The sequence below is a fragment of the Dermochelys coriacea genome, chromosome 11 (assembly GCF_009764565.3).
Source record: "Dermochelys coriacea isolate rDerCor1 chromosome 11, rDerCor1.pri.v4, whole genome shotgun sequence".
NCBI classification, from domain to species: domain Eukaryota; kingdom Metazoa; phylum Chordata; order Testudines; family Dermochelyidae; genus Dermochelys; species Dermochelys coriacea.
Window position 1 is genome coordinate 3,061,087 of NC_050078.2, and position 25,803 is coordinate 3,086,889.

The 25,803-nt window shown below is 56.2% G+C and overlaps 1 protein-coding gene across 22 annotated transcripts in view; it reads left to right on the forward strand.

Annotated features, from left to right (window-relative positions):
* Window positions 1-25,803, forward strand: part of TNS1 (tensin 1) — a 279,839-nt gene that overhangs the window by 149,322 nt on the left and 104,714 nt on the right. For 19 of the 22 annotated variants that reach the window (XM_043504818.1, XM_043504821.1, XM_043504825.1 and 16 more), the window contains 7 exons: window positions 866-907; window positions 11,514-11,563; window positions 13,225-13,396; window positions 16,300-16,350; window positions 18,581-18,703; window positions 20,152-20,216; window positions 21,739-21,822. In XM_043504818.1, coding sequence (XP_043360753.1) covers window positions 866-907; window positions 11,514-11,563; window positions 13,225-13,396; window positions 16,300-16,350; window positions 18,581-18,703; window positions 20,152-20,216; window positions 21,739-21,822 — 587 coding nt within the window. Of the gene's footprint in view, window positions 1-865; window positions 908-6,673; window positions 6,914-11,513; window positions 11,564-13,224; window positions 13,397-16,299; window positions 16,351-18,580; window positions 18,704-20,151; window positions 20,217-21,738; window positions 21,823-25,803 lie in introns of those variants that run through there. The other 3 variants (XM_043504829.1, XM_043504835.1, XM_043504831.1) reach the window with 2 other exon arrangements.

Consider the following 25,803-nt stretch of genomic DNA (forward strand, 5'->3'; position numbering starts at 1 on the left):
ACATACCAATGCCCCATCGCTCGTTGAGCACGAAGCAAGCGCTGAAATCAGCATGGCCAGCTTTTGTGATTGTTAGCATGGCCTCGCAATATCTGGTGTGTTTAAGACCCCGGACGCTGGCGTCAGAGAGAATCTCTGTGCTCCCTTTTTTCTTTTTTTTTTTAAAGTCAGTTTTCTGGACCTGGTGGTTGAGACAAGCTTGTAAACGTGACCTGAGCGTGAGCTGAAAGCTCTGCCACCAGACCACGAGGAAAAAAGCATCCACCATTTTTAGCGATCTCAGGATTTTGAAGGCAATCTCGCGACTTCGGGGCCCAACTCGTGCTTTGCGAATGCGTGGAGTTGGCATTGGTGTTCTTTGTGGAGTGGGGACTGTGAACCTTAACTCTCGGGCACGGCGACCCTTCGAGCTGGCGGTGGGACTTCCCGCTGTAGGAGGCACACCCGCGCTAGCTAGCACGCTTTAAACAGAGGATAGCCATGGTGGTGTCCAGGGCAAGCTGCCCTGAGGATGGTCTCGTGCGAGACACGGGCACAGACTCAGGTGGCTAGCCCCTCCCACCACAGCCCCTCTGCTATTTTTAGCACGCTAGCATGATCAGAGCTGGCGTGCGTATGTCTCCTTGAGTTGGAATTTACGCCCGCAGCTCGGAGCGTAGCCGCTGTTCTGTGAAATCCCATCCCATCTGTATAGAGCTGTGGCCAGGTTTCCAGGGATTGCTGGCCTTTGAAACTTTCCTTCCAGCCCTGAGCAGGGAAGGGAGCGGGACGGTTTAGCCACTCCTAAGAAGTGCAGAAAAAGAGCCAGAGGCATTTTGCCGTGAGCGGAGCCTTAACTCTCTCCTCTCTCTCTGTCTTTCCACAGCCATCCAACGGGGAGAGCACTGCCAAGCATGTAGACGCCACAGTAAGTGACATGCCCTGGCGCGTTCGTATCGATGCCAGGGTTCGGGCCGAAGGGCGGGGTCTGGAGTCCGAGACAACCGAGTCTCTGATGGTGTTTTCCTGAAGGGACTCCCACTCTTCTCCCTGTGTCGGTTTAACGATAGCCATTGTGGTGTGTTGCCCCTGTGCGGGACTTATTTTGTTAGCAAGGGAAGATGGAGGCCTTGAGATTTGGCCCACTTCCTGCTAAGGAGCATGTCCATTGAGCAATTTCCTGTACTGAGAAGTACTATCCTGGGAAGTGCCACTAGAGGGTGACAATACACGATCTGCAAATGTTGCAGCTGGTACATGACATGCTAGATTTGAGGTCTTCTTCCCGAGCTGAAACCAGAAACTGTCCCCTCGAATAAGCCACGGGTTGCATGCCTGCTGCGAATTGAGCTGAACGGCCGTGCGGCAAGGACCGTGGCCGGGCCAACTGGCTTTGGAAACCAGAGAGCGGATTTCAGCTTTCTCACGTGGCTGGAACGCGTCTGGGAGCATTTCTGCAGAGTCGAGAAAGGGCTGATAAAACGTCGTCCCTCTTATAGATTTATAGATACTAAGGTCAGAAGGGACCATTCTGATCATCTAGTCCGACCTCCTGCACAACGCAGGACACAGAATCTCACCCACCTACTCCCACGAAAAACCTCACCTATGTCTGAGCTATTGAAGTCCTCAAATCGTGGTTTAAAGACTTCAAGGAGCAGAGAATCCTCCCTCAAGTGACCCATGCCCCATGCTACAGAGGAAGGCGAAAAACCTCCAGGGCCTCTCCAATCTGCCCTGGAGGAAAATTCCTTCCTGACCCCAAATATGGCGATCAGCTGAACCCTGAGCATATGGGCAAGATTCACCAGCCAGATACTACAGAAAATTCTTTCCTGGGTAACTCAGATCCCATCCATCTAATATCCCATCTCAGGGGATTAGGCCTATTTACCATGAATATTTAAAGATCAATTAATTACCAAAATCACATTATCCCATCATACCATCTCCTCCATAAACTTATCGAGTAGAATCTTAAAGCCAGATAGATCTTTTGCCCCCACTGCTTCCCTTGGAAGGCTATTCCAAAACTTCACTCCTCTGATGGTTAGAAACCTTCGTCTAATTTCAAGTCTAAACTTCCTGGTGGCCAGTTTATACCCATTTGTTCTTGTGTCCACATTGGTGCTGAGCTTAAATAATTCCTCTCCCTCTCCTGTATTTATCCCTCTGATATATTTATAGAGAGCAATCATATCTCCCCTCAACCTTCTTTTAGTTAGGCTAAACAAGCCAAGCTCCTTAAGTCTCCTTTCATAAGACAAGTTTTCCATTCCTCGGATCATCCTAGTAGCCCTTCTCTGAACCAGCTCCAGTTTGAATTCATCCTTTTTAAACATGGGAGACCAGAATTGCACACAGTATTCTACGTGAGGTCTCACCGGTGCCTTGTATAATGGTACTAAAACCTCCTTATCCCTGATGCCTCCCCTGATGCATCCCAAAACCTCATTAGCTTTTTTCACAGCCATAGCACATTGGCAGCTCATAGTCATCCTATGATCAACCAATACTCCAAGGTCTTCTCCTCTTCTGTTACTTCTAATTGATGCCTCCCCAATTTATAACTAAAATTCTTGTTATTAATCCCTAAATGCATAACCGTACACTTTTCACTATTAAATTTCATCCTATTACTATTACTCCAGTTTACAAGGTCATCCAGATCCTCCTGTATAATATCCCGATCCTTCTCTGAATTGGCAATACCTCCCAGCTTTGTATCATCTGCAAACTTTATTAGCACACTCCCACTTTTTGTGCCAAAGTCAGTAATAAAAAGATTTAATAAGATTGGTCCCAAAACCGATCCCTGAGGAACTCCACTGGTAACCTCCCTCCAGCCTGACAGTTCGCCTTTCAGTAGGACCCGTTGCAGTCTCCCCTTTAACCAATTCCTTATCCACCTTTTGATGTTCATATTGATCCCCATCTTCTCGAATTTAACTAATAATTCCTCATGTGGCACGGTATCAAATGCCTTACTGAAATCTAGGTAAATTAGATCCACTGCGTTTCCCTTTATCTAAAAAATCTGTTACTTTTTCAAAAAACGAGATCAGGTTGGTTTGGCACGATCTACCTTTTGTAAAACCATGTTGTATTGTGTCCCATTTACCATTGACTTCAATGTCCTTAACTAATTTCTCCTTCAAAATTTTTTCCAGGACCTTGCATACTACAGATGCCAAACTAACTGGCCTGTAGTTACCCGGATCATTTTTTTTTCCTTTCTTAGAAATAGAAACTATATTAGCAATTCTCCAATCATTCGGTGCAACTCCTGAATTTACAGATTCATTAAAAATTCTTGCTAATGGGCTTGCAATTTCAGGTGCCAATTCCTTTAATATTCTTGGATGAAGATTATCTGGGCCCCCCCGATTTAGTCCCATTAAGCTGTTTGAGTTTCGCTTCTACCTCAGATATGGTAATATCTACCTGCATATCCTCATTCCCATTTGTCAATGCTACCATTATCCCCAAGATCCTCTTTAGCCTTATTAAAGACTGAGGCAAAGTATTTGTTTAGATATTGGGCCATGCCTAGATTATCCTTAACCTCCACTCCATCCTCAATGTTTAGCGGCCCCACTTCTTCTTTCTTAGTTTTCTTCTTATTTATAGGGCTATAGAACCTTTTACTACTGGTTTTAATTCCCTTTGCAAGCTCCAACTCTACTCGACTTTTAGCCCGTCTCACTTTATCCCTACATGCTCTGACCTCAATAAAGTAGCTTTCCTTGCTGATCCCTCCCATCTTCCACTCCCTGTATGCTTTCTGCTTCTTCTTAATCACCTCTCTAAGATGCTTGCTCATCCAGCTTGGTCTACAACTTCTTCCTATGAATTTTTTCCCCTTTCTTGGGATACAGGCTTCCGATAGCTTCTGCAGCTTTGATTTAAAGTAATCCCCGGCCTCCTCTACCTTTAGATCCATAAATTCTTCAGTCCAATCCACTTCCCTAACTAATTTCCTTAATTTTTGAAAGTCAGCCCTTTTGAAATCAAAAACTCTAATTCCCGCTGCATGCTGGGGGCCAGCGGGGAGGGGCTGTGGACGGTCTGCGGACCCACGCAGGAGGTGTCATGGAGCCCGGCCACCACGAGAAATCTCCTGTGAGATGACCACCTTGCATATGCTGCTATTGAAGCCTTCTCCAAAGAGACCCATCCAATCTTTTGTGGTTCTCCCAGCACCACGAGCCCGTACCCCCATCTCCCCAGACGAGAGAGCGTTGGAACCTGTCTCCGCGGCTGCGGGCCTAACGATCCAGCCCAAACAAATTAACTAGCGAGCTAAATCATGTGGAATTAAACTGAACAAGGCTTCTGTCTGTAGCAGCAAAGCAGCCCTTTGTTGGCATCGGGTTTTTTTCCATTACGTGAGCAGCTGTAGACATCCCTGCAGGCGTCTGACAATAGGGTTAAGTGCTGTTTGTGGCCACGAGGCAGCAGCAACGCCTGGAGCTGTTCAGTTGAAATTCGTATCTGATCCGCACCACCGTTACATAGGGGGCATTGTTAGCGGTGTCAGAAGCTGCCAAGGGGTGGGTTTGCAGTAGCACCCAGAGGCCCCATAGTGCCAGGCACTGCCCAGGCACAGAGTAAAAGCCTCTGACCCAAAGATCTTCCAGGCTAACTAGACTAGAGAAGGTTTACTGGCCCCGTTTCACAGGTGGGCAGTGGAGGCAAAGTGAAATGGCCAAGGTCAAACAGAAAGTTGGTGTCAGAGCTGGGAAGTGACCCCTGAGTTCCCGAGTCCCTGCCACAAGGCCAGTCTCCCTAGCTAAGGGCGTGTATGTGGCTAGTTTGCTGGAGCCGTTGCCGATCAGAGTGTGTTTATGGGGATATTAGAACTTGGATTTGTTATCGGTTTCAAGAGAATTATCCTGCCAGGACCCAGCGCTTCCCTGCGCTCCCTTTCCACCCCTGCTACGGTAAATATGCAGGGGCGTGGCTAGTGTAATGCAAACAGCCTGGAGCTTCGTTAATTGCCAGACCTGCTGCCTGATCTGTTTTTTTGGATCTTTGCTTCCCAGTCAGATTTGGGAACGGCTCCCCTCTCCCTTCAGGGGTCGCTTGCGATCCCCTCTGCGGCGGGGAGCAGGGGGAACCATCTATGAATCGCAGCTGGCGGCAACATTTAATCCCATGAATCGTGGCCAGCCTGATCATTTCTCAGTCAATCAATACAAGAAAAGGTAATTGCAATACAGTCCGCATGTGTGACCGTGTCGCCCCCTGTGACAGATGGGGGTGATGAGACCTCCTTTGTAAAGGTGCTTTGAGAGTGACTGATGAAAAGCACAGTGTTAGAGCTAGGGGCTGTTGTTACATCATTTTCGCCTGACTTTAGCAGGCAGGTTCAGTGCAGGCTTCCCCTGCCCTGCACTGTCAATGCACCTTAATACCGATTTATTGCCTCTCCTTCTGGCTCTGCACCTAGGCAGAGCACCTCTGCAGGGCAATTCAGCCCTCTCGGGGGGGTGGGCTGGGGGGGAGTGTGACTTGGCCAGAGGTCTGCCGGAGCCACTCTGTTCGTTGCAATTTACATGAAGAATCCATTTTGCAGGGAGTGAAAGGAGCTAGTGCAGATTGATGTCAGACGGGTGGCGGTTGGCTGCAGCCCCCCAGAACCTCCGCTCCTGCTTTGGCGGCTCATTTGCAGCTTCACTTGCCTCCTCTTCCCTTAGAAGTGAAGTGAAACAGGCGTGACTCCTCTCCCCCCGGAGTCCCCACCCAGCACACCCATGGCAGCCTCCAGAGGAGGAGCTGGCATTTTGCGGTCTTCATGGAGAGCAAGGCGCTGGCGAGGCTGGGTCACCTGGCAGCTCCTGGCACGCTGAGCAGTTCTGTCTGTACAAAGGGACGCCCGGGGCAAGGCATTATGGGAGACCAGAGCAGTAGCTTCGGGCAAGAGGCTGGTTTGTCACACCAGCATGAAGACACTTGCAACCCCAGATTTCCCCCGGCCCTGTGAAAACTCTCTTCTGCCAGGAAACCTGCAAGAGACTGGACACTGGTTCGGTTGCTGGGAGTGCTGCCAATCGTTACGAATTGGACCCGGGACCATAATCGGGGGATCTACACCCCCAGGAAGGTGTTGGAGGAGAAAGTGTCTGGAAAATAGAGAGGCCCTGGGTGTTCTGTGTAACACACGAGGCCTGAACATTTAACTGGCTATCAGGACTAGTTCTCACAACGAGTGGGGAAAGGCTATTAAACCTCATGCAACGGGGTGCAAACTAGGACCTACTGTAGGGGCAGATCCTGCCCCGTCTGCTACTGCCGTGTTCTTCTTCCCCTGGGGCTGCTCTGGTCAGAGATGGGACCGTGAGCCAGATGGAGCCGAGGGTCTGCGCCCATCTGGCCATGCCTGCGCTATTTGCTCAGTGCTACGCTAGATAAATGGGCAGTGGATGGGGTCCAGTCTCACTCACATGGAGCCAGCCCCACGAGGTAGGGATCGCCCCAGCCTGTTGCACTTGAAGGGATCTTTTGTAGCTTCTCCCTCCCTGCAGCTTGGATCCTGGCTGCTGCACATCAGAAGCCCTTAATAACATTAGCCTGGCCTGTTCTTATTGCTATCAGCTGATAGCTGCCTGATTCTTCAGCTGGGCGGGAGGGGGCCGGAGGAGTGGGGCGGGGGCAGTTCCCTGAGCGAACGGACCAGGAGCGCGCTTGTGGTGAGCCTGCCGCGCCGCAGAGTGGAGAGGACGGGGGAGCTCAGATCTAAAGGCAGAATGACTGAGCGCAGGGCCAGGGCCAGCCTCGCACCCGTTCAGTAACCCCACCGCCGTGACCTAGCTCTGCAGTGGGCTGCAGCTTGGATTCACTGCCCCGGCGGGGGGATTGTTTGGGAAGGTCTCGGTGCAGAGGAGCGGCCATGCCTTGGAGGCGGATTAGCAGGAGTTTCACCTGGTCCAAGGTAAATCCGTGGGCCAAGGGGGGAAGGGGCCGAGGCGGTGGTGGGAGGGGAGAGAGGGCCGCGGGTCCACGCTGCTCGGCTTTGCCCTGGGGTTTACGCACCCCAAGATGGGGTTGGAAATGGGCTTGTTGCCTCCCCTGTGATGAAAGATGGAGTAGGATGGCCAGTGGACGTACATCACTGTGGCGATGGAGCGGGAGATGCTCTGACAGTCCCTGGCCATCAGCGTGAGAGATTTCCCGAGGGCTGTCTGGTCTCATTTCCTTAATGGAAGGGTACAGAGCGGGCAGCAGGCAAAGGCTACTGCTGACCTGCTTCGAGGCCATGTGATTCCTCCCTCCAAATATGCCCAGCCTGGCCCGATCTCAGAGGCACGTTGGTTCTAGCCCCTGGGGTGCTGTGGTCTGGCGGTTAGCGCTGCGGACTGGTGCTCCCGGCTCCTGGGTCTATTTGCACCCCTCGCTGATTCCTGCTCGGGCTCCGAGGGAGCAAAGTGCACATGCTGGAGGGGACCTGGCGTGGTGCGCCCCTTGCTGGAGGCCACTGGGTGGCGTGGGCAAGGATCCCGGCATGAGTGTGATTCCCCGGTGCAGGAGGCTTTGTCTGTCCGATAGTGCCCAATATACTGACCCCTGCTGCCCTGAGGACAGCCGGGGGCAGGAGGGCAAAGGCCAGTCACGGCTCCAGGCACCCTGGAAGCCTGCAGTTCAGTGCCTCTCTGCTTCTGGAAGCGTGGTGTTGCTCTCACTGTCCGTCTGTTTTTGGGCTGGACCCCGCGGAGGGGGAGCGGGGGTCACCATCGGAAGCCTCAAAGGGGTCGCCCACATGGCAAAGACAAAGCCGCGGTGCTGACAGAACCAGAGGCTCGGTGCTGCAGGTTTTTCTTTGCCGTGTGGACGTCCCCGAGGGGGAGCGAACCGGGTGTTTGGGAGGTAGGACCGCCCGGTGTCTGCTCAGCCCCCTCGTGCCCTGCAGGAGGCCGTGCCGAAATCCAGGTCCATGCCCAGCCCCCTTCTGGGTTCACTGCAGGATTCAGGCAGGCCGTCACCCGGTGGAATCCCAGCGTCCTCCCAGCAATGTCCGCCTGATGGCCACGCGCTGCGGTGGGTCCTGTCCGCACTGCAGCCAGCAGCCGGACGACCCGTGCTAGCGGGATTTGAGCTAGCAGTGTGGAGGTAGCGGCTCTGGTGGAGCCTCGGTCTAGCCACCCGAGCGCGGACGCAGGGAGTTGGGTGAGCCTGAGCTCCAGCCCAAGCTGCAAACAGCCACACTGCTACTTTCAGCACGCTGGCTCCAGCCCTGCTGGCAGGAGCTGTCTCCCGGGCCTGGGAGGCTCGCAGACAGCTGCAGTGTAGACCCAACCTAAGGTGATGAGTCTGGACTCGGAGGAAGCCCGGCGAGTGGCTTTTTCTCGGCAGCTCGGCTGCATCACTGATTTCTGCAGCAAGCTCCCAGAGGCTGAGATGTCAGGAGCCACAGGCTATTAATGAGAATGGACATAAACTCCTTGGGGGCGTGGGGCGGCGGGCTCAGGATTAGCGACTGTGGACTAGCGACTGTGGACTCGGCTGTCAGTCTGCATGAAAAAGGCATTTCTCGCGGAGAAAGGTGGAGCTCTCGGCTGTCGCTCATGGGGAGTCCTTAGACAGAAGGATCGGGACAGAACGGGGTCACTGAGGGCCTTCTGCTGCGCAGAGACGTGCTGGCTTGACTGATCTGGCTCACCTTGAAAGGTAACTTTCCCACAAATGGGAGCTGAGGAAGGAGATCGTGGCTGTGATGGTCAGCATTGCCCTACCTGCTGCCCCTGAAGCCCATGGTAAAACTGCCCTGGATGTCTTCGGCCAAACACAAGAGTCCTCTGGAAAACTCCTCCACAGCATACAGCCCCCATGGGGGAATGAGCCCTGCATTCCTCAATAACAGCTGATCAAATCATTGCAAAGGTGATTTGCAGCGAGCATGACGGGTCTCCTTTGCTCTCGTTTGGGATTATATTTTCCATTGCGGTGGCCCTGGGGATGTGGGGTGGCTGAGGGGTGCCTTTAAAGGGGCAGATCCTCCTGAAAATCTCCCAGCTGGGTGTGCGTGTGTGCAGCCAAGCAGGAACCCCCGCTAAAAACTGTCCTAGGTGGGTCCTAAAGCCAGGCCTGTCCAGGGTGTGGTATAAAGGATGGCTCCTTGACCAGACTTAAGAAGGGCTTCCCGCTGCGTGTCCTCTTGGGGACTCCCAGTAGGTGGCGCTTTTCTCTGAGTCAGTACTGAACGAATGTGCCGGCAGGAGCCCAAACTCCTCCTGCAGTTTCACCCTGGTACAGGATCCATCGTCATTTAGTGTCCTAAGCCGTTGTGTGCTGGGCATTTTTTTTAAACAGCTGCAACGCTCCGCCCCAGAGGCAGCTGCATTTCCGCAGGGGATGTAGCGACTCTTGGCTCTCTAGGGCCTGTGCCCTGGTGTCCCCTGGCATAGCTCCGAGAAGGATCCAGCCAAGGAACTGGTCTGTGGTTTGCGCAATGTTGTGGGGCCCTCCGTGAGGCTGGATTTTACTACTCGAGTAAGTTGAGCATTTAAACGACTTGTCGCTGATGGCTGGAGATCCTAAAAGGAATGAGGTGTGAATGCACAGAGGGGGTTTGGAAGCCCCACTCTGTTTTGCAGCTGAGGTCATGAAGTCACCCAACAAACGGGCTGTGGATGAGATTCTCGAGACTGGGGATCGTGTGTAAATAGACACTTCCTGCCTTGAGAACTCAAACATTTCCTCTGACGAGCCAAGCCAAGACAAATGCTGGCTGCTCACGCTGGCTTGTCAGGTAGCAGATGTGTCCTGCTGGTGGTACAGACCTGGCCTCTGCTCGGTGGAGACCAGCCCCCCATCCAGTACAGAGGTGCTGGGCTGGACTCCAGAGTGCTAGCACAGGGGCCGGGAGCACACGCACGGACAGTTCTGTGCAACTGGCGTGGCTGAGACCAGAGAAACTCATGACATTAATTGATCATCTGAGTTTCACTTGGAAATAGATCAGGAAAAATAGAGGGGAGGTTTTCAATGCCCCTTCCTCTTATCGTGTATGGGCCAGATGACTGTAGGGCTCTGAGAGATGGACTTAACCCTTTGGAAGCCAGCTGGATTTTAGATACAAGGCACCTGCCAATGGCTATTTGGGGGCGGTTTGTTGGTCTGCAGGAGGCGCTAGCATGCGTAAGTTTCCCGTAGCGATGACCTGGGGAAAGGATGTGCTAGGGCAAGGTCCCATGGCTGGAAAAGCTCAGCAATCTCTTCCCTCCACGTGGCCTCCCTCAGCGCTGACCAGAAGAGAGGATGCAGCTTGGCTGGAGCAGATTTGTTGCCAAGAAGGCCAATGGCATTTTGGGCTGTATAAGTAGGAGCGTTGCCAGCGGATCGAGGGAAGTGATTATTCCCCTCTATCTGGCACTGGTGATGTCACACCTGGAGTATTGCGTCCAGTTTTGGGGCCCCCACTACAGAAAGGATGTGGACAAATTGGAGAGAGTCCAGCAGAGGGCAACAAAAATTATTAGGGGGCTGGATCACATGACTTATGAGGAGAGGACGAGGGAACTGGGCTTGTTTAGTCAGCAGAAGAGAAGAGTGAGGGGGGATTTGATAGCAGTCTGGGGGGGGAGGGATAGCTCAGGGGTTTGAGCATTGGCCTGCTAAATCCAGGGTTGTGAGTTCAATCCTTGAGGGGGCCATTTAGGGATCTGGGGCAAAAATTGGGGGTTGGTCCTGCTTTGAGCAGGGGGTTGGACTAGATGACCTCCTGAGGTCCCTTCCAACCCTGATATTCTATGATTCTATGATACATGAAGGGGGTTCCTAAGAGGATGGATCTAGACTGTTCTCGGTGGCAGATGACAGAACAAGGAGCAATGGTCTCAAGTTGCAGCGGTGGAGGTCTAGGTTGGATATTAGGAAACATTATTTCACGAGGAGGGTGGTGAAGCACTGGAATGGGTTACCTAGGGAGGTGGTGGAATCTCCATCCTTAGAGGTTTTTAAGGTCAGGCTTGACAAAGCCCTGGCTGGGATGATTTAGTTGGGGTTGGTCTTGCTTTGAGCAGGGGGTTGGACTCGATGACCTCCTGAGGTCTCTTCCAGCCCTAATCTTCCGTGCTTTGCAGCAGAAGCAAGGGACGCACCTCCCAGGGTGGCTGGGGGTGCTGTGTGGATGGGGGTGGGAGAGGGTTGGAGCTGCACTGTGGAGGGGTAAGAGAGGGATCAGGAGTTTGGGGAGGGGTGGGGTACTTTATGGGGGGGAGGGAAGGCGGAGGAGCAGAGGTGAAGTGTACAGAGTACAGGAAAAGGCTGACAAACAGAGGACAGGTTTTCCCAACCTGGGTAAATTTTGGAGAATTTGAAATTGTTTCCCACCCTAAACTGGCCAAAAAGACAAACCCTCTGAATTTTCAAGACCCGACTAGCTCGGCTGCTAGTGATTTGCTACCAGGAGGGGGAGGCAGGCGTTAGCTCTGAGATCTGTGTGGTCGGAGACACCGTTCCCCGAGCTGCGATCTATTTCCCTCTCTGATAAACCCCCATGATGGTAACTTTGCTTTTCTCTCTCTTTTCTTTAGGAATCCACAAAATCCTCCAAAAGTGCCCAGCCACGAGGCAGACCTTCCAGGTACAACCCCTGTGATTGCCCCCCCAGCACCATGCCATGGGCAGAGACTTCTCCCCTGGTGAGGAGAGCTGCCCTGGCCTCATTCCCTCCCCAGCAGTGTGAAATCAGTGTAGACAGGGCTTGTTACGGTTCGATCAACTCAGTCTTGTGTTTAAAAACAGAATCTGGAACTTGGCCTCCTCTTGGGGCCTCCTGCCGATGGCTGGTGCTGTGGTTTGTGACCGGGGCAGCGTGGAAGCCTGAAGTCTGAGGTTATAACCAGGCGCCAGCCTAGGGTATAGCGAAGAATTTCTTCCCTTTGTGCTGGTGGTTCATTAGCTGATTGCTCCTCCACAAGCTGGTAATTGACCAGAGCTCTTGCAGGGTGCTAGGGGGCGCTGTGCTGCTTGGGGGGATATCCCGGTATGGGGCACTCTCCCCTTTGACTGGTTCCTGTGGGGCTGAGCTGCAGGAGGGGAACCAGAATTTTCCCAGCAAGACTAAGGCCAGCCCCTGCTCCCTTCCTTTGAATGCTCCAGGCCAATCACCATCTTGGCGTCTCCCCACTGTGTTCTTCAGCCCCTGTCCTGTAGTGCGCTCAGCTCCTTCAGCTTCCAGTGAAGGCAGTGGGAAGGAGGGATGCTTAGTGCCAGGCAGGGTAGGGCCCATTTCTGGGGTCCTTGTGGGCTCACCTGTACCTCAGGTGCCCCTTTCTTCATCTCCTCTATCTCCACGGGATGCCTGTGGTCTCCAACCCTCACCGCCTGCTTAGAAACACTGCACGCCCTTGTCAAGGTGTGACCTCTGCATCCTTGCAGGGCAGAGCATCACTCCCTCAGGTGGGCATAGGCTGCCTTGCAGCTCTCTCCCTCAGGTTTATCTAGGACCGCCACAGCCTGTTTGCTTGGTCCATGGCCGGATGCCAGGAGAGAGAGAGGCCCATGGAGTGCGTTCCAGCCAGGCTTCACTTGGACTTAATTGATTATTTTTTGTAACCAAGATAAGCTCCTGGAGATATGGATCTGGTTGCCAAGAGGCAACAATAGGAGTATGTAACAAATGGCACTTGGAGATGGGGATGGGCCGGACAAGATGGGGCCCTGGGTCAGCACAGGAAGGATCTCTTCAGCTGTGGGGCCCTGTAGGGCGCTTGCTACTAACTCCCCACCGGTGTCGGGCTGGGTGGTTGGGAGGGTTAGCTCTGGACACGGTTTCCAGGAGCTGGGCTGGTTCTGCCGCTTCCTGCTATGGTCAGTGGCCATTTGGACAGCTGAACCCAGAGCCATGAGCTGCACCAAGAGCACGTGGCTGGGTGCAGAGGCTGGCATGGCAATTGGCCCCATCTCTGCGCCAATGTAGCTGGTGTCTAGAGCAGGGGGCGGGGCAGCCACCACACCTGAACTCCATTGCTAGAGCTGCCATGGGAGTCCCGAGGTGTCTTCGCTCGAGCCACTTGACCTCTCCATGTCTGTACCTCGTCTTGCTTATCTGTGGATCGGGGATGATAATAATTAGCTCACAAGTCTTAATGACCTACAGCTTGCAACGCACTTTGTGGTCGTCGGGTGAAGGAGGGTGCTGCAGGAATGCCACCTTGTTTGGGTTCCAGATCTCTAGTCCTTCACCCTGCAGGCCTGTAGCGCCCTGCTGGGACCTGAGTTGGCTACTTCTTGTTGGCCCAGGAGCGTGAGCATGGCCCAGACCACGGAGGACAGCTGCGAGCTGGACCTGGTGTACATCACCGAGCGGATCATCGCCGTCTCGTACCCCAGCTCGGCCGAGGAGCAGAACTTCCGCAGCAACCTCAGGGAGGTGGCCCAGATGCTCAAGTCCAAGCATGGAGATAGCTACCTGGTAAGAGTCACCGCCTCGCTCCCCGTCTGCGGATGGCTGGTTGGAGGGCCTGGGGAGGGATGTCAGGAAGGGTGTGGAACTGACTGTGGGAGAGGAAGCTGTAGGGGCTGGGATCCTCAATTCCTGGGATTGCCAGGCCATCCACCTCTCCGCAGCATGGGGAAGGTGCTGGCATCATGTTCCAGAGTCAGACGGGGACTCGGGAATCTCAGGAGGGTGTGAAGTGGAAGCCCAGATTCCGAGATCGATACATTCATGGTCATGAAGGTCCATTAAGAATATAAGAATGGCCATTCTGCATCAGACCAATGGTCCATCTAGGATCCTGTCTCTGATAGTTGCCGGTGCCAGGTGCTTCAGAGGGAGTGAACAGAACAGGGCAATTAGCGAGTGAGCCATCCCCTGTCATTCAGTCCCAGTGTCTGACAGTCAGAGGTTTAGGGACTCCTGGAGCATGGGGTGTGTCCCTGACCATCTTGCCTACTAGCCATTGATGGGCCTGTCCTCCATTAACTTATCTCATTCTTTTTTGAACCCAGTTATGTTTTTGGCCTTCACAACATCCCCCGGCAAGAAGTTCCACAGGTTGTCTGTGTGTTGTGTGAAGAAATACTTCCTTATGATTGTTTTAAACCTGTTGCCTATTAATTTCACTGGGTGACCCCTGGTTTTTGTATTCTGTGAAGGGGTAAATAACCCTGCCCCAGTCACTTTCTCCGCACCCGTCATGATTTTATGGACCTCCCTCATCTCCCTGCTTTGTTGTCTCTTTTCCAAACTGAACAGTCCTGGTCTTTTAAATCGCTCCTCACATGGAAGCTGCTCCATCCCTCCAGTCATTTTTGTTGCCCTTCCAAACCCCACCTTTTCCAATCTGAATGTATCTTTTTTGAGATGGGGCAACCAGAACTGCAGGCAGCATTCACGGTATGGGCATACCAGGGATTTAGATAGTGGCATTTTTATATTTTCTCTCTTATTCTCTATCCCTTTGCTAATGATTCCTAACATTCAGTTCGCTTTTGTGACGGCCGCTGCACATTGAGTGGATGTTTTCAGAGAACTCTCCACAGTGATTCCAAGATCTTTCTCGGGTGATAACAGCTCATTTAGACCCCATCATTTGTATGTATAGTTTGGACTTTGTTTTCCAATGTGCATTCCTTTGCATTTACCAGCACTGAATTTCATCTGCCATTCTGGTGCCCGGTCAGTCAGTCTCATGAGATCTCTTTGTAACTCTTCACAGTCAGCTTTGGACTTCCCTATCTTGAGTAATTTTGTATCATCTGCCAACTTTGCTGCCTCACTCTTGGCCCCCTTTCCCAGATCATTTATGAGTAGGTGGTACGAGTACAGGTCCCAGTACAGATCCTTGAGGGACCCCGCTATTTGCCTCTTTCCATTGTGAAAACTGAGCTTTCTGATCATCCAGTCCAGGGGGCCTCGGCCATCTCTCATAGGGGGATCCTGCTCCCGTCCAGCTGGGACATGCCTCCCATTTTGCCAGAGGGAAGGGCGGGGCTGTCACCTGTTTGTGAGTCCCCCCCAGGGCTCTGACCCCAGGCTCTCGTCTGAGCTCTGGTTGAGATGCCCAGATCTAATCGGATCTCCTGGGTCTTGCCGGCTGTGGCATTGCACCCAGCCATCTAGCTGCTCTGTCATTCTTGCGGTAGTCACTCAGGGTCATGCCTTTAGGCTGCAACAATATATTGACTGCGACAGCCCTGTCCGCCTCTGCCCGCCCCACAGAGAGACCCTGGAGCTGGGCATGGGTCCCCACCTCCTCTCTGACACACGAGCAGAGATTACCCTGTAGCTCCGGGCACCTGGGCCTGCTTTGGCCCGGGTCACATCACTGGCTGTGTGACGCCCCGGGCCAGGCAGCCATAATGCTTGCGGCCGCTTTGCTGCGCTCCAGGGTCCGGTGGCTAACAGCCTCACAGAGACTTCCCCACAGCAATGGCTCTGCAGTGTGCAGGTGCTGATCCCTGCTGTGGGACAGGCCCAGCCCCGGGGTCCCCACCTGGCGCGCAGGCAGAACGAGGGGGCTGTACCAGCCCTGCAGGCTGGGGGGGAGAGTTTTGTCCCTGAGGGTGCGGTGATATGGGTGCGGAGTCTTGCTCCCAGCCCCGGTAATGAGCGGGACTCCAGCAGCTCAGTGCTGCTAGTTCAGGGGGGCAGTGCAGGTCGCCAGGGCATCCCGGGGCACTGATGAAATCCCCCTGGCTGCCCCTTCTCGTCTGCACCAGGGCCCAGCTCCCTGCCTTGCCTTCCGGCCCTGCGTTATTCCACCCTGCTCTGAGCCAAAGAGCTGCAAGATCTTGCTGCTGTGACTCCATCCTTCCTCCCCTAGCCCCTTCCGAACGTCTGGGGCTGGGGCCGGGTCTGTGTGGGGTGGCCGGGGGTGCTGCACGCTGTCCCTGGGGCTGGGGCCGAGTCTGTGCGGGGTGGCCCAGGGGCGCTGTCCTTGGGTCTGGGTCCGTGCAGTGTGGCCTGGGGGTGCTGCACGCCGTCTCTGGGGCCGGGTCCGTGCAGTGTGGCCCAGGGGTGCTGCACGCCGTCTCTGGGTCTGGGTCAGTGCGGTGTGGCCCGGGGGTGCTGCACGCCGTCTCTGGGTCTGGGTCCGTGCAGTGTGGCCCGGGGGTGCTGCACGCCGTCTCTGGGTCTGGGTCCGTGCGGTGTGGCCCGGGGGTGCTGCACGCCGTCTCTGGGTCTGGGTCAGTGCGGTGTGGCCCGGGGGTGCTGCACGCAGTCTCTGGGGCCGGGGCTGTGCGGTGTGGCCCGGGGACGCTGGGTCTGGGTCCATGCAGTGTGGCCTGGGGGCACCGTCCCTGGGTTTGGGGCCGTCTTTGCTCCACCATTCCTCTTCTCCTAACTCTTTTCTCTCCTTCTCTCCCAAGCTTTTCAATCTGTCCGAGCGCAGACACGACATCAGCAAGCTGCACTCCAAGGTAAGCTCCGGGCACCATTGTGGGCTGGGGGAGGGGACAAAAGGCCCAGGAGGAGCCGGAGTCGGGGCGGGTCACAAGGCAGGTGTGTTCCCGCCCGTAAGCAGTGAGTTTGGCGGGTCCCAGCTCAGCGCCAAGTGGGCCATGTCTCCAGAGCCCCCTCCCAAACAGCCCCGGTGGAGAGGCCAAGGGTCATGGAAATGGAGCACCCCTCTGAGCCCCACAGCGGGTCCTTCAGGGCAGGGGAGGCCCTGGGGCGGAAGGGAAGTGAGACCTGCCCCTTTGTGGTGCCCAGAGAGCTCTCTTCCCCCTCCCCCAGCCCCAGAACCGAAGGGGGCGACTGGGGCTGCAGAAGTGCCCAGGAATCCCTGAGCCCATCAGACCCGCTGAGAAGGAACGGCCTCTCCTGGCAGCCCAGCCGAGCCCGCGCCGTGGTGCAATTCTCTGTGGTGTCTGGGCTCTGGGGGCCAGCCTCAGAGCCATTTTGTCACTCCCCAGCCCCGCCCGGGGGCTGCCAGGTGCAATGGGGCCGGCCCTGATCCCAGCCACTCTTTGGAAGCTGGTGGAGCGACTCTGGCTGAGATCAGAATGGGGCCTGGACGCCAGAGCCCCAGAGTATGTGGGGGGCTTAGCGGGGAAAGGGGACTCTCATGAGGACCCGCCAGCGGCGATAGCATCCGCAGCGGGACAGGGCTGCTGCCAGCCCTTTGGATCCCCCACTGGCTGAATGTTCCTTCGCCCCGCGGGTGTATTTTCTTTGTCCGCTAATCCCATCCTGCTCCCGCTGTCTCTGGCAGCCGCACGGGCTGTGCGAGGACTGGAAGCCAGGCACGCGCCGGGATCTTTCAGCCTGTCCCCCAGCTCTGTTCCTGGGGAGACAGCGAGCGCGCTGCAAGCCCCGTCACTGTGCCAGGTGGATAGCGCCGGGGCAGCGGGAATGGATAGGCGCGGGGGTTGTCTCCTGGAAGCAGAGAAACCAGCACAGGGCCTGGAGTCCCCTGGGTCTCTGCAGCCCGGTAGCACCAAGGAGGAGGGGAAAGTTGGGTGGGCCGGGGGTCGGGGGTGGGCTCCGGCCCCTTTCACCTCCTGCTTTAGTGGTTCAGGGCTTGTGCCAGTTCAGTCAGTGGCCGGAGGGATGCTGCACAGGTGTCCCTTGTACCCCGCCTACCCACCCAGATCGTTGCCTCATCTTGGCTCCCTTTGTGGTCAGTCTGAGCGGGCAGCCGAGGCCCTGGACTGTCCCTTACCAACAGGCCTACCCACTGCACCGAGCGGGAGGCAGAGCCCCCAGCCCTGGCCTTGGGAGAGACCCTGCCCCATGCCTTATGGGGGCTGGCTCAGGCTCTGGCAGGGTGGGACCCCAGGTTTGTGGGTGGCTCCAGCCTCTGTCCCCTGTGCTACCAATCAATCTGGGTGGCACACGGCCCCTCCCGTGGTGCCATGCCCATGCCTTGCAGAGGGGACCACCGGAGCAGGGATGCGGGCCAGGCTGGCACTGGGCACAATTAACCCCTTCCTGCCCATTTACCACACAGCCCACCTCCCCCAGGTCCTGGTTCAGCACGTCCCATCGCTGGCTTCATGCCCTCCCTCCATCACTGTCCCACCTGTGCCCTTTTCCCCAGGCTGCTGGGCGGGTAAGGCCAGCCAGCACAGCGTGGGTGGGGCTCTGCCATGGGGCTTGATGGCACCACACCAGAGCTGCCTAATCTCAGCATCGATGGCTCCAGGAAGGGGCACAGCAATGGGTGGGTGTGCCAGGGAATTGGAGTGCCCGGGGGCTCTCGATAGGGGTTCCTGCGACCCGTCCCGTAATGAGGTGCCAGCTCCTTTCCATTCTAGGTGTGGTGGAGGGCAAGGCAGGCTGGGGGCCAGGGGCTTGGTTACTTTGGCCCCACTGCTTAGCCCAGGGCCTTGGGCAGCTGGCATGGTGGCCTCCCATCCCTGCTGGGTACCAGGTGTGGGCAAGGCTCCCTTGTGGAGATACCTCAAGGCGGAGGTCTGTTCTGCCTCTGGAAGGGAATCACCTGCATCTCCCAACCAGTGGCCACGTGAGTGGGTCCACACACTCTGGGTCCCCCCCAGGCAGGTTACCCGGTGGGCAGCAGCATCCGTGAGGCCAGGCTGGCGTGAGGAGCCCTGGGCGTCTACGGCAACCGGTAACCAAAAGCCCCAGAGGGAGCCTTCATCTCATCCAGCCTCCTCCTCCTCCCCCTGTCTCTGCCCATCCCAGGTGCTGGATTTCGGGTGGCCCGACCTGCACACGCCTGCCCTGGAGAAGATCTGCAGCGTCTGCAAGGCCATGGACACGTGGCTGAGCGCCGAGCCCCACAACGTGGTCGTCCTCCACAACAAGGTGAGCGAGAGCGCCCCCCGGGAGGGCAGGGCCTGTTCGCCAATGGCCTGGGCCGAGCGGCCCCGCTCGTGATGGGGAGAGAAAAGCAGGGGGGTGCTGTCTCAGGGGGCAGGGCACAGGGACATAGGGGAGGGGAAGCAAGGCCTGCGAGGAAACGGGGAGTGCTTGGAACACTTCCCGGAGGGGCTGAACGAGGGACAAGGGGTGAGATGGGGTGCAGGGGCAGGTCTGTGGTCCGTTAACATCTCGGATTCAAAGGAAAGAGCACTGTGGCCAGCCCTGTGCCCCCCTGGGAAGCCCCACCCGGCCTTCAGCGCCAGCAGCGACTGTGTCACCCCCGGCGGCATTCCCAGCTCCAGCACTGGGCGCTCTCCCAGCCGGCAGCCGAGCTGAATGGAGCCCGGCCCTGCACGGGTCTGGTAACTAGCCCATCTGTGCTTTACTGGGAGAGTGGGGAAGACCCCGAGGAGCAGGTGTTTGTAGATGCTCCCTTAAGAGCTCTCAGCGGGGTCAGCTACCTGCCAATGACCCCTGGGACCTATGTCTGAGTCAGTGACCAGTGCAACGAGCTTGAAACTCCTGGGTTCGCTGGGTCCTTGGGGTCAGACCGTGCCATGATCACCTCCTCTGTCATAACCTACACCACCCCCTTGTGCAGCCTGGAGTGTGCTGGCTGCCTTTGACCCACGCCAGAGGTGGCTGCAGTTCAGTGGTCCTGGCAAGGTGCTTTGGGAGGAGAGAGGTACAGACGAGATCCTACAGACAGGGAAATTTAACCCACCACTGAAATGCAGTCACCTCTGGCTCCCAGCTGTCCCTCCTGCCTCTGGCGCAGCTTGTCAACTCAGCTGTCCCGCAGGGAGGGGGCCCAGCCGCACCATGTGACCGAGTAATCTGGGGGAGGCGTGCGACCCTGCATGCCCCCCCCCCACTCGTCAGCTCTGGCCTAGTAGATAGGGGAGTGAGGGGACACACACGCTGTCAGGCATGACAATACACTTCATGTGCGTGAAACATAATTAGAAAAACAACAGCTTCCAAATCCAGACACAGCAGTTCCCTTCTGTTAAAAGCTTCGGCAGGGGGTTATTCATCAGGCTGGCCAAATACAAGATCCCAGCGCTGATGTCTCGGATTCCCCTAGCACCGCCCTTCCCTAGCGGATCACTCTGGGCGGTTCAGACTGGAAATATTGTGAACATTTTGCTGGCTGCTGCAATGCAGCCACCTCTGGGGTGGAATGTGGCGGCAGGTTTCCAGCACCCAGCAATGCAGCGCGGCACTCGGGGCCTGGTCTAAAGCCTGTTGAAGTCAAGGGGAGTCTTTGTATTCAGTGGGCGTCGAATCAGGCCCTGCGCGAAGGACCCTGCCGCTGGCTGGCAGACTCTGGGATGTCTCTGGTTGCCCCCTGGAACACCCAGCGCCCTCTTTGTTCTGGTCTCTCGCAGGGAAACCGAGGCCGGATGGGAGTCGTGGTTGCCGCTTACATGCACTACAGCAACATTTCAGCCAGGTGAGAGGAGCCTGGCGTGTGTGGGTGTGGGGCACCTGGAGCAGTACCCAAGCATCTCCTCTGGACCCTCTTCCCACAGCCTAAGTGCCCCACAGGAGATAACCAGCCTGGGGACCCGCCTTTCGGAGCCCGGTTCAGGAGGACGCTGCTTCTCTACCAAGTCCTCCCGCTTCCCAGCAGCGGTAATGGTGCCTTTGGCCCAGGCCCCCCGTTCTGGGCTGGGCTTTGGGCACTGGTGCCCACCCCTTCTTCTGCCTGGGGAGACCATTGGCAGCTTCTCGGCTCCTGGCATCTCCCTGGCCTGGCTCAGGGGCGACCGTCTGCCTGAACCAGCCACCTGGGAGGGAGGCAGGCGGGGCAAACGCTGAGGGGGGAGAAGAAGAGACCACCTCCTGGGGGGCAGGGAAGTATGGGCCTGCAAATGAGATACGGGGCTCTTTGCCTCCAGGATAGCACTTCAAACCCAGCCCGGTCAGCTGCTGGGTGAGAGGAGAACAGGGTCCCTCACCCACAGCTGTCCCCAGTGCCCTGGTTGGCAGCAGGGAAAGGTGGCCAAGGACTGACAGTACCAGGGCAGCCCCTCGGTTGGGGGCAGAATGTGGGGGGCCGGGGGATGCCCCTGACCCGATGCTAGAGGACTGCAGCCTGCAGGGTTCCTGGGGCCGGGCATCATGGACTGGGTCTCTGCCCGCCCGGCTCAGGCTGCAGTGGCAATTCCAGGTCTGTGTCGATCCAACGGGCTCTGGTTTGTGTCCGTAAATCCAGGGGGGAGCAAGTGGGAGCCGCCTCCCTGAGCTGGGGTATCCGGTGCAGCCCTGCGGAGACAGCATCTGGGACCCAGGCAGCGTGTGTTGGGGGCGAGCTCTGGAGGGTGGGGCTGACTGGGAGGGGGAGAAGCGCACTGAGAAAACACCCTCCTCCCGCTCCACGATGCTGCCGGGGCACCTCAGCCCTGACCCACAGCACCCCCTGCTCATCCCGGCCTGGGGTGCCCCTCAGTCCCGACCTGCCCTGGGGTCTCCCCCAGCTCTGCTGGGGCCTCTCAATCCTGACCCACAGTCCCCTGCTACTCCAGTCCTGGTTTCCCCTCCCCCACAGCTCTGCCAGGGCCCCTCACTGCCAACCCGCAGCCCCCTGCTATCCCAGTCCTGGGCTCCCCCCACTGCTCTGCCAGTGCCCCTCAGTCCCGATCCGCAGCCCCCTGCTATCCCAGCCCTGGGCTCCCCCCCCCAGCTCTGCCGATGTCCCTCACTCCCGACCCCGCAGCCCCCTGCTATCCCAGGGCTCTCCACCCCTGGCCCCCAAACAAGCCCCGAGGGACGTTTCCCCGGGTCAGATAAAACCCGAAAGGCCTCGAAATAGCCCCAGTGAGCTCTCCGGCGCCTCCTGTTTATAAACGTGTCGGGGGGAGACCGAGCCCCCTTGCCACGCCCTCCCGCGCACTCGGCCTTACTGCCGCCCGCCTTGCATGCAGCCCGGAGCCCAGCCCGCCCCTCTGACCACGTGCACCTTCCCCCCGCAGCGCGGACCAAGCCCTCGACAGGTTTGCCATGAAGAGGTTCTACGAGGACAAGGTGCTGCCAGTCGGGCAGCCGTCACAGAAGAGGTCAGTCCTGCGGCGCCTCCCTCCCCGGCAGCCAGAGCTGCGAGCACTGGCCTGGGCCCCTCCTTTGGTGATGGAAATAAAGGTGGTGACTGAGCCGGTGTTTGATCGGGCATGTGGTGCCCGGACATGGTGTGCGTGGGGCATGGATTCAGGTGGGAAAAGATGCCCCCTGGTGGCAGGACTTGGTGTGCCTGGTGCGTGCTGCATCAAATTGGGAGGGGGAGAGGCCTCCAGCAGAGGCAGCTGGGTAATCTCTGGCCCCCCCATGCAGGTGAGAGGGCTGGAAAGCAGGGGCAGGATGCCTGGCCTAGATCCAGAAACTGGGCCCCTTCTGGCTCTGAATCTGATCCAGACCCAGACCATAGGCATGGGTTTGGACTGGGCTTGATCCCCCCTGCATGGCGGGTTGGGTTTGAGATTCTGGGTCGGCTCTTTCCTTGCTTTAAAGGAAAATATCAAGACCCCAACCGAGAGCGAGGAGCTGAGGCAGTGGGTGTGGGGGGCTGGCCCTTTTTACCCAGGCTCCTGCACTCAGCCAGGATCTCAGGGTCGGGCTCTGCATTCCCACAGCCGCGGTGCCCAGGGGAAACTCTCCTGACACGGGCTTGGGGACGAGCCTCCTGCGGACCAGCCTGGCCTGCCAAGCAACCTCTGCGTGCCCCTTGCTCTGCCAGAAGCCTGGGCAGGTTAACGGTGCTGAGCCGAGTTCTGGATTTGTTCAGCTGAGTCCCCAACCCAGAGGAACCTGGGTGAATGATTGCCCCACCTGTGGGCAAGTCTACAGCCCCCACAGGGACAGACACACAGACAGCAGGCGGCTGCAGGGCAATGTGCGAGCAGCCAGCCCAGGACCCCTCCGGGCTGTTGGGAATTGAAGGTGCCTCCTAGGGAAGGGGATTTGCCTTGCACTGCAAATCAAGCTTTTTTGCTGAGCTTTGATGCCCTCAGCTCTTAGTGACTTGCACCAGGCCGACAGATGCACCAGGCTCAACAGGCTGCAACCTGGCATCCACTTAGCAGGGTAAACTCAGTAAAATGCTTCCTTTCTCCAAGCAGCATTTGTGCCACCTGTAATTGTCCAGCTCTGGGTATAGGGCATGTGTGTGTCTTAAGTTATCTGCAGGGCACTATCCATATAAAGGCACACAGGGGCTGGGTCAGATCCCGGACCTCGGTGCAGTTCGAGTGACCTCCCTTGCGCTGGGTCTGTTTGCATCAGCTCGGGATTGGGCCCCATCTACCAAGTGGGTGTTGGGCTCTGTCAGTGGCTGCTGCTAGTCGGGGGTTTTCTGGGCAGCGCCCTGTCAGGTCGGCTCATGGCATTGTTCCTGCCAACATCTGGCTGGTGCGATCGGGGACTCGGTAATGGCCCCGCAACTTCCACTTCCCGTGCGTGTCACGGGTGCTTCAATAGAGGAGCAGGCTGCCCATCAGATTACACGGGCCCAGCTGCCGGTTACAGCCACAGGGCCAGCTCTGCCACCCGCCCCGCGTACCCCTTGCTTCTCCCTTGAACCAAGTAGGGACCAGGCACTGCCTGATTGTCTCGGACAGGGCATGGTGTCAGCTGCTTCAGAGCATGGGGTGCGACACCCCCCCAGTGGACAATTACGGGACAACCCATGAGGGAATTGCCCTTCGAACTGCCCCCTTGGATGCACCCTGGCCCATGCTGGCTCAGAAGCCTGGGCCAAGTGGCATTGCCCCCTCCTGTCGTGAAAGGGACCTGGCTGGTATCGAAGTGACAACAGCCTCTTGGCATATGTGGTGCAGGTCAGATGAACGGGGCAGTGCTCCACCCAGGCCTCCCTGTTGCAGGGAAGGAGCCCGCACAACTCGCCGGTATCAAACGTGCATTCCCCTCTGCTCCACTAGGTGGCACTAGAGGCCTCCCGCGGTCCATGCTGCTGTCCCAGTTTGTTCCTTCTGGGCGCTGGAGCTGCTGAATTGCGGCCAGGGGGAGATTTTCCTGGTGCTGCAGGGGGGGGGATCTGTAGAGATTTCGAGCCCCGTCTCCTCTCCCATCGCTGCCTCGGCCTCCAGCTCTGCTCCCCTGGGCTTTCCCTCGCTCTCATGCCCTCGCACCCTGGCCTGGAAACCAGGGCAGCCCATGGGCAGGTGTGAACACGGCTCGGAATCCAGATCGCTCTGGCGGGTGGGAGAAATCCAACCCCAGCTCAACACCTTGGGATCCGCGCAGGGGAAACGCCAGTGCCTGGGCGCCTAGAACACCCAGCGGCTCACTGGGGCCGGGGGTTTGATTTAGGAGGGGTTCGGGTGGAGGGCCCACGTCCTCAGAGGGATAAGGTGAAAACAACAAGAGTCTGGTGCCTACATCTTTGAGGATCTGGGCTGAGATCTTCTGTGGGGGAAGCTTACGTTGCAGTTTGAAAGCTTGTGGGTTTCACTGTTTTCTCTCTCTCTCTATTTCTGCATGCCCATCCTGGCACTCTTAGTTGAGCCTTCTAAGGTAGATCAGTTCTTCCCCAGTTTGGGTTACTGTGTCAGTCATTTGCTGGCTCCACTCCCAGAACCACTGTTAGAACAAAAAGAAAAGGAGTACTTGTGGCACCTTAGAGACTAACAAATTTATTTGAGCATAAGCTTTCGTGAGCTACAGCTCACTTCATCGGATGCATTCACGAAAGCTTATGCTCAAATAAATGTGTTAGTCTCTAAGGTGCCACAAGTACTCCTTTTCTTTTTGCAAATACAGACTAACACGGCTGCTACTCTGAAAACTGTTAGAACAGGACCTCGTTAGGTTTATCACATCTCTTGGGACTTCTGAGCCAAACGCATGTGCGTATCTAGTGTGAGCTATGTGTGAGGAAAGGAGTTCTGCTCAGTGAGCTTACCTGGGCACAATAACATACCCCAGCAAGCCTGCACTGTCTCCCAGGTTAGCTGGTCTGTACGTACACAGATCAACCACAGCAGGTGATGCTGACGTGGCAAGTCAAGTTTGGATCCTCTTGGAGGCCTGGAGAAGATGATCCGTTCAGTGGACTAAGGCCCAGCTTTGAATGGCTAACAGTCTCGAAGGAATTCTCCTTTGGCCAGTCAGACATTTCAGATCAGGCTGTTCCACTTTGGAGAATTCAGTGGGGACACGTGGTCTGTGCTTTGTCAGTGTTGGGTATGTCGCGAGGGCCAGCTGGACTGGGGGTGACCAGAACCGCACACAGCATTCAAGGTGGCGATATACCATGGATTTAGATAGAAGATATCATCATGCCACTATCTTATTATGAGAGGGGTAGCTGTGTTAGTCTGTATCCACAAAAACAACGAAGAGTCCAGTAGCACCTTAAAGACTAACAGATTTATTTGGGCATAAGCTTTTGGGGGTAAACCCCCCACTTCTTCAGATGCATGGAGTGAAAATTACAGTGCGTATTCGTAAATGATCCAGAAAAAGGGGTAAACAGTGAGGTGGAAAAGTTTGCAGATGATACAAAACTACTTAAGATAGATAAATCCAAAGCTGACTGTGAAGAGTTACAAAGGGATCTCACACCACTGCATGAGTGGGCAAGAAAACGGCAGATGAAATTCAGTGATGATAAATGTAAAGTAACGAATATTGGGAAAACATAATCCCAGCGATACATACAAAATGATGGGGGTCTAAATTGGCTGAAAGATCTTGGAGCCGTTGTGGATGACTCTCTGAAAACATCCACTCAATCTGCAGCGACAGTCAAAAAACTGAACAGAATGTCAGGAACCATTAGGAATGGGACAGATAATAAGATAGATGCAGGCATATAGTCAAGCTCTAGGCCGGGGCCAATACCGAGAATCAGAGTCCGAGTCAGGTTACAGGGTCTGGGTCAGGAGGCGAGGTCCAAATCAAGGTGAGGTCAAAGCCAGGAGTTCAAGAACAGGGAGCAGGAACGATGGTGACAGCTACAGGAGAGATGCTCTGTTCTCCGGGCGCTTGCTGGAATGCTCCTTGGGTTTATTTATATAGGGGAG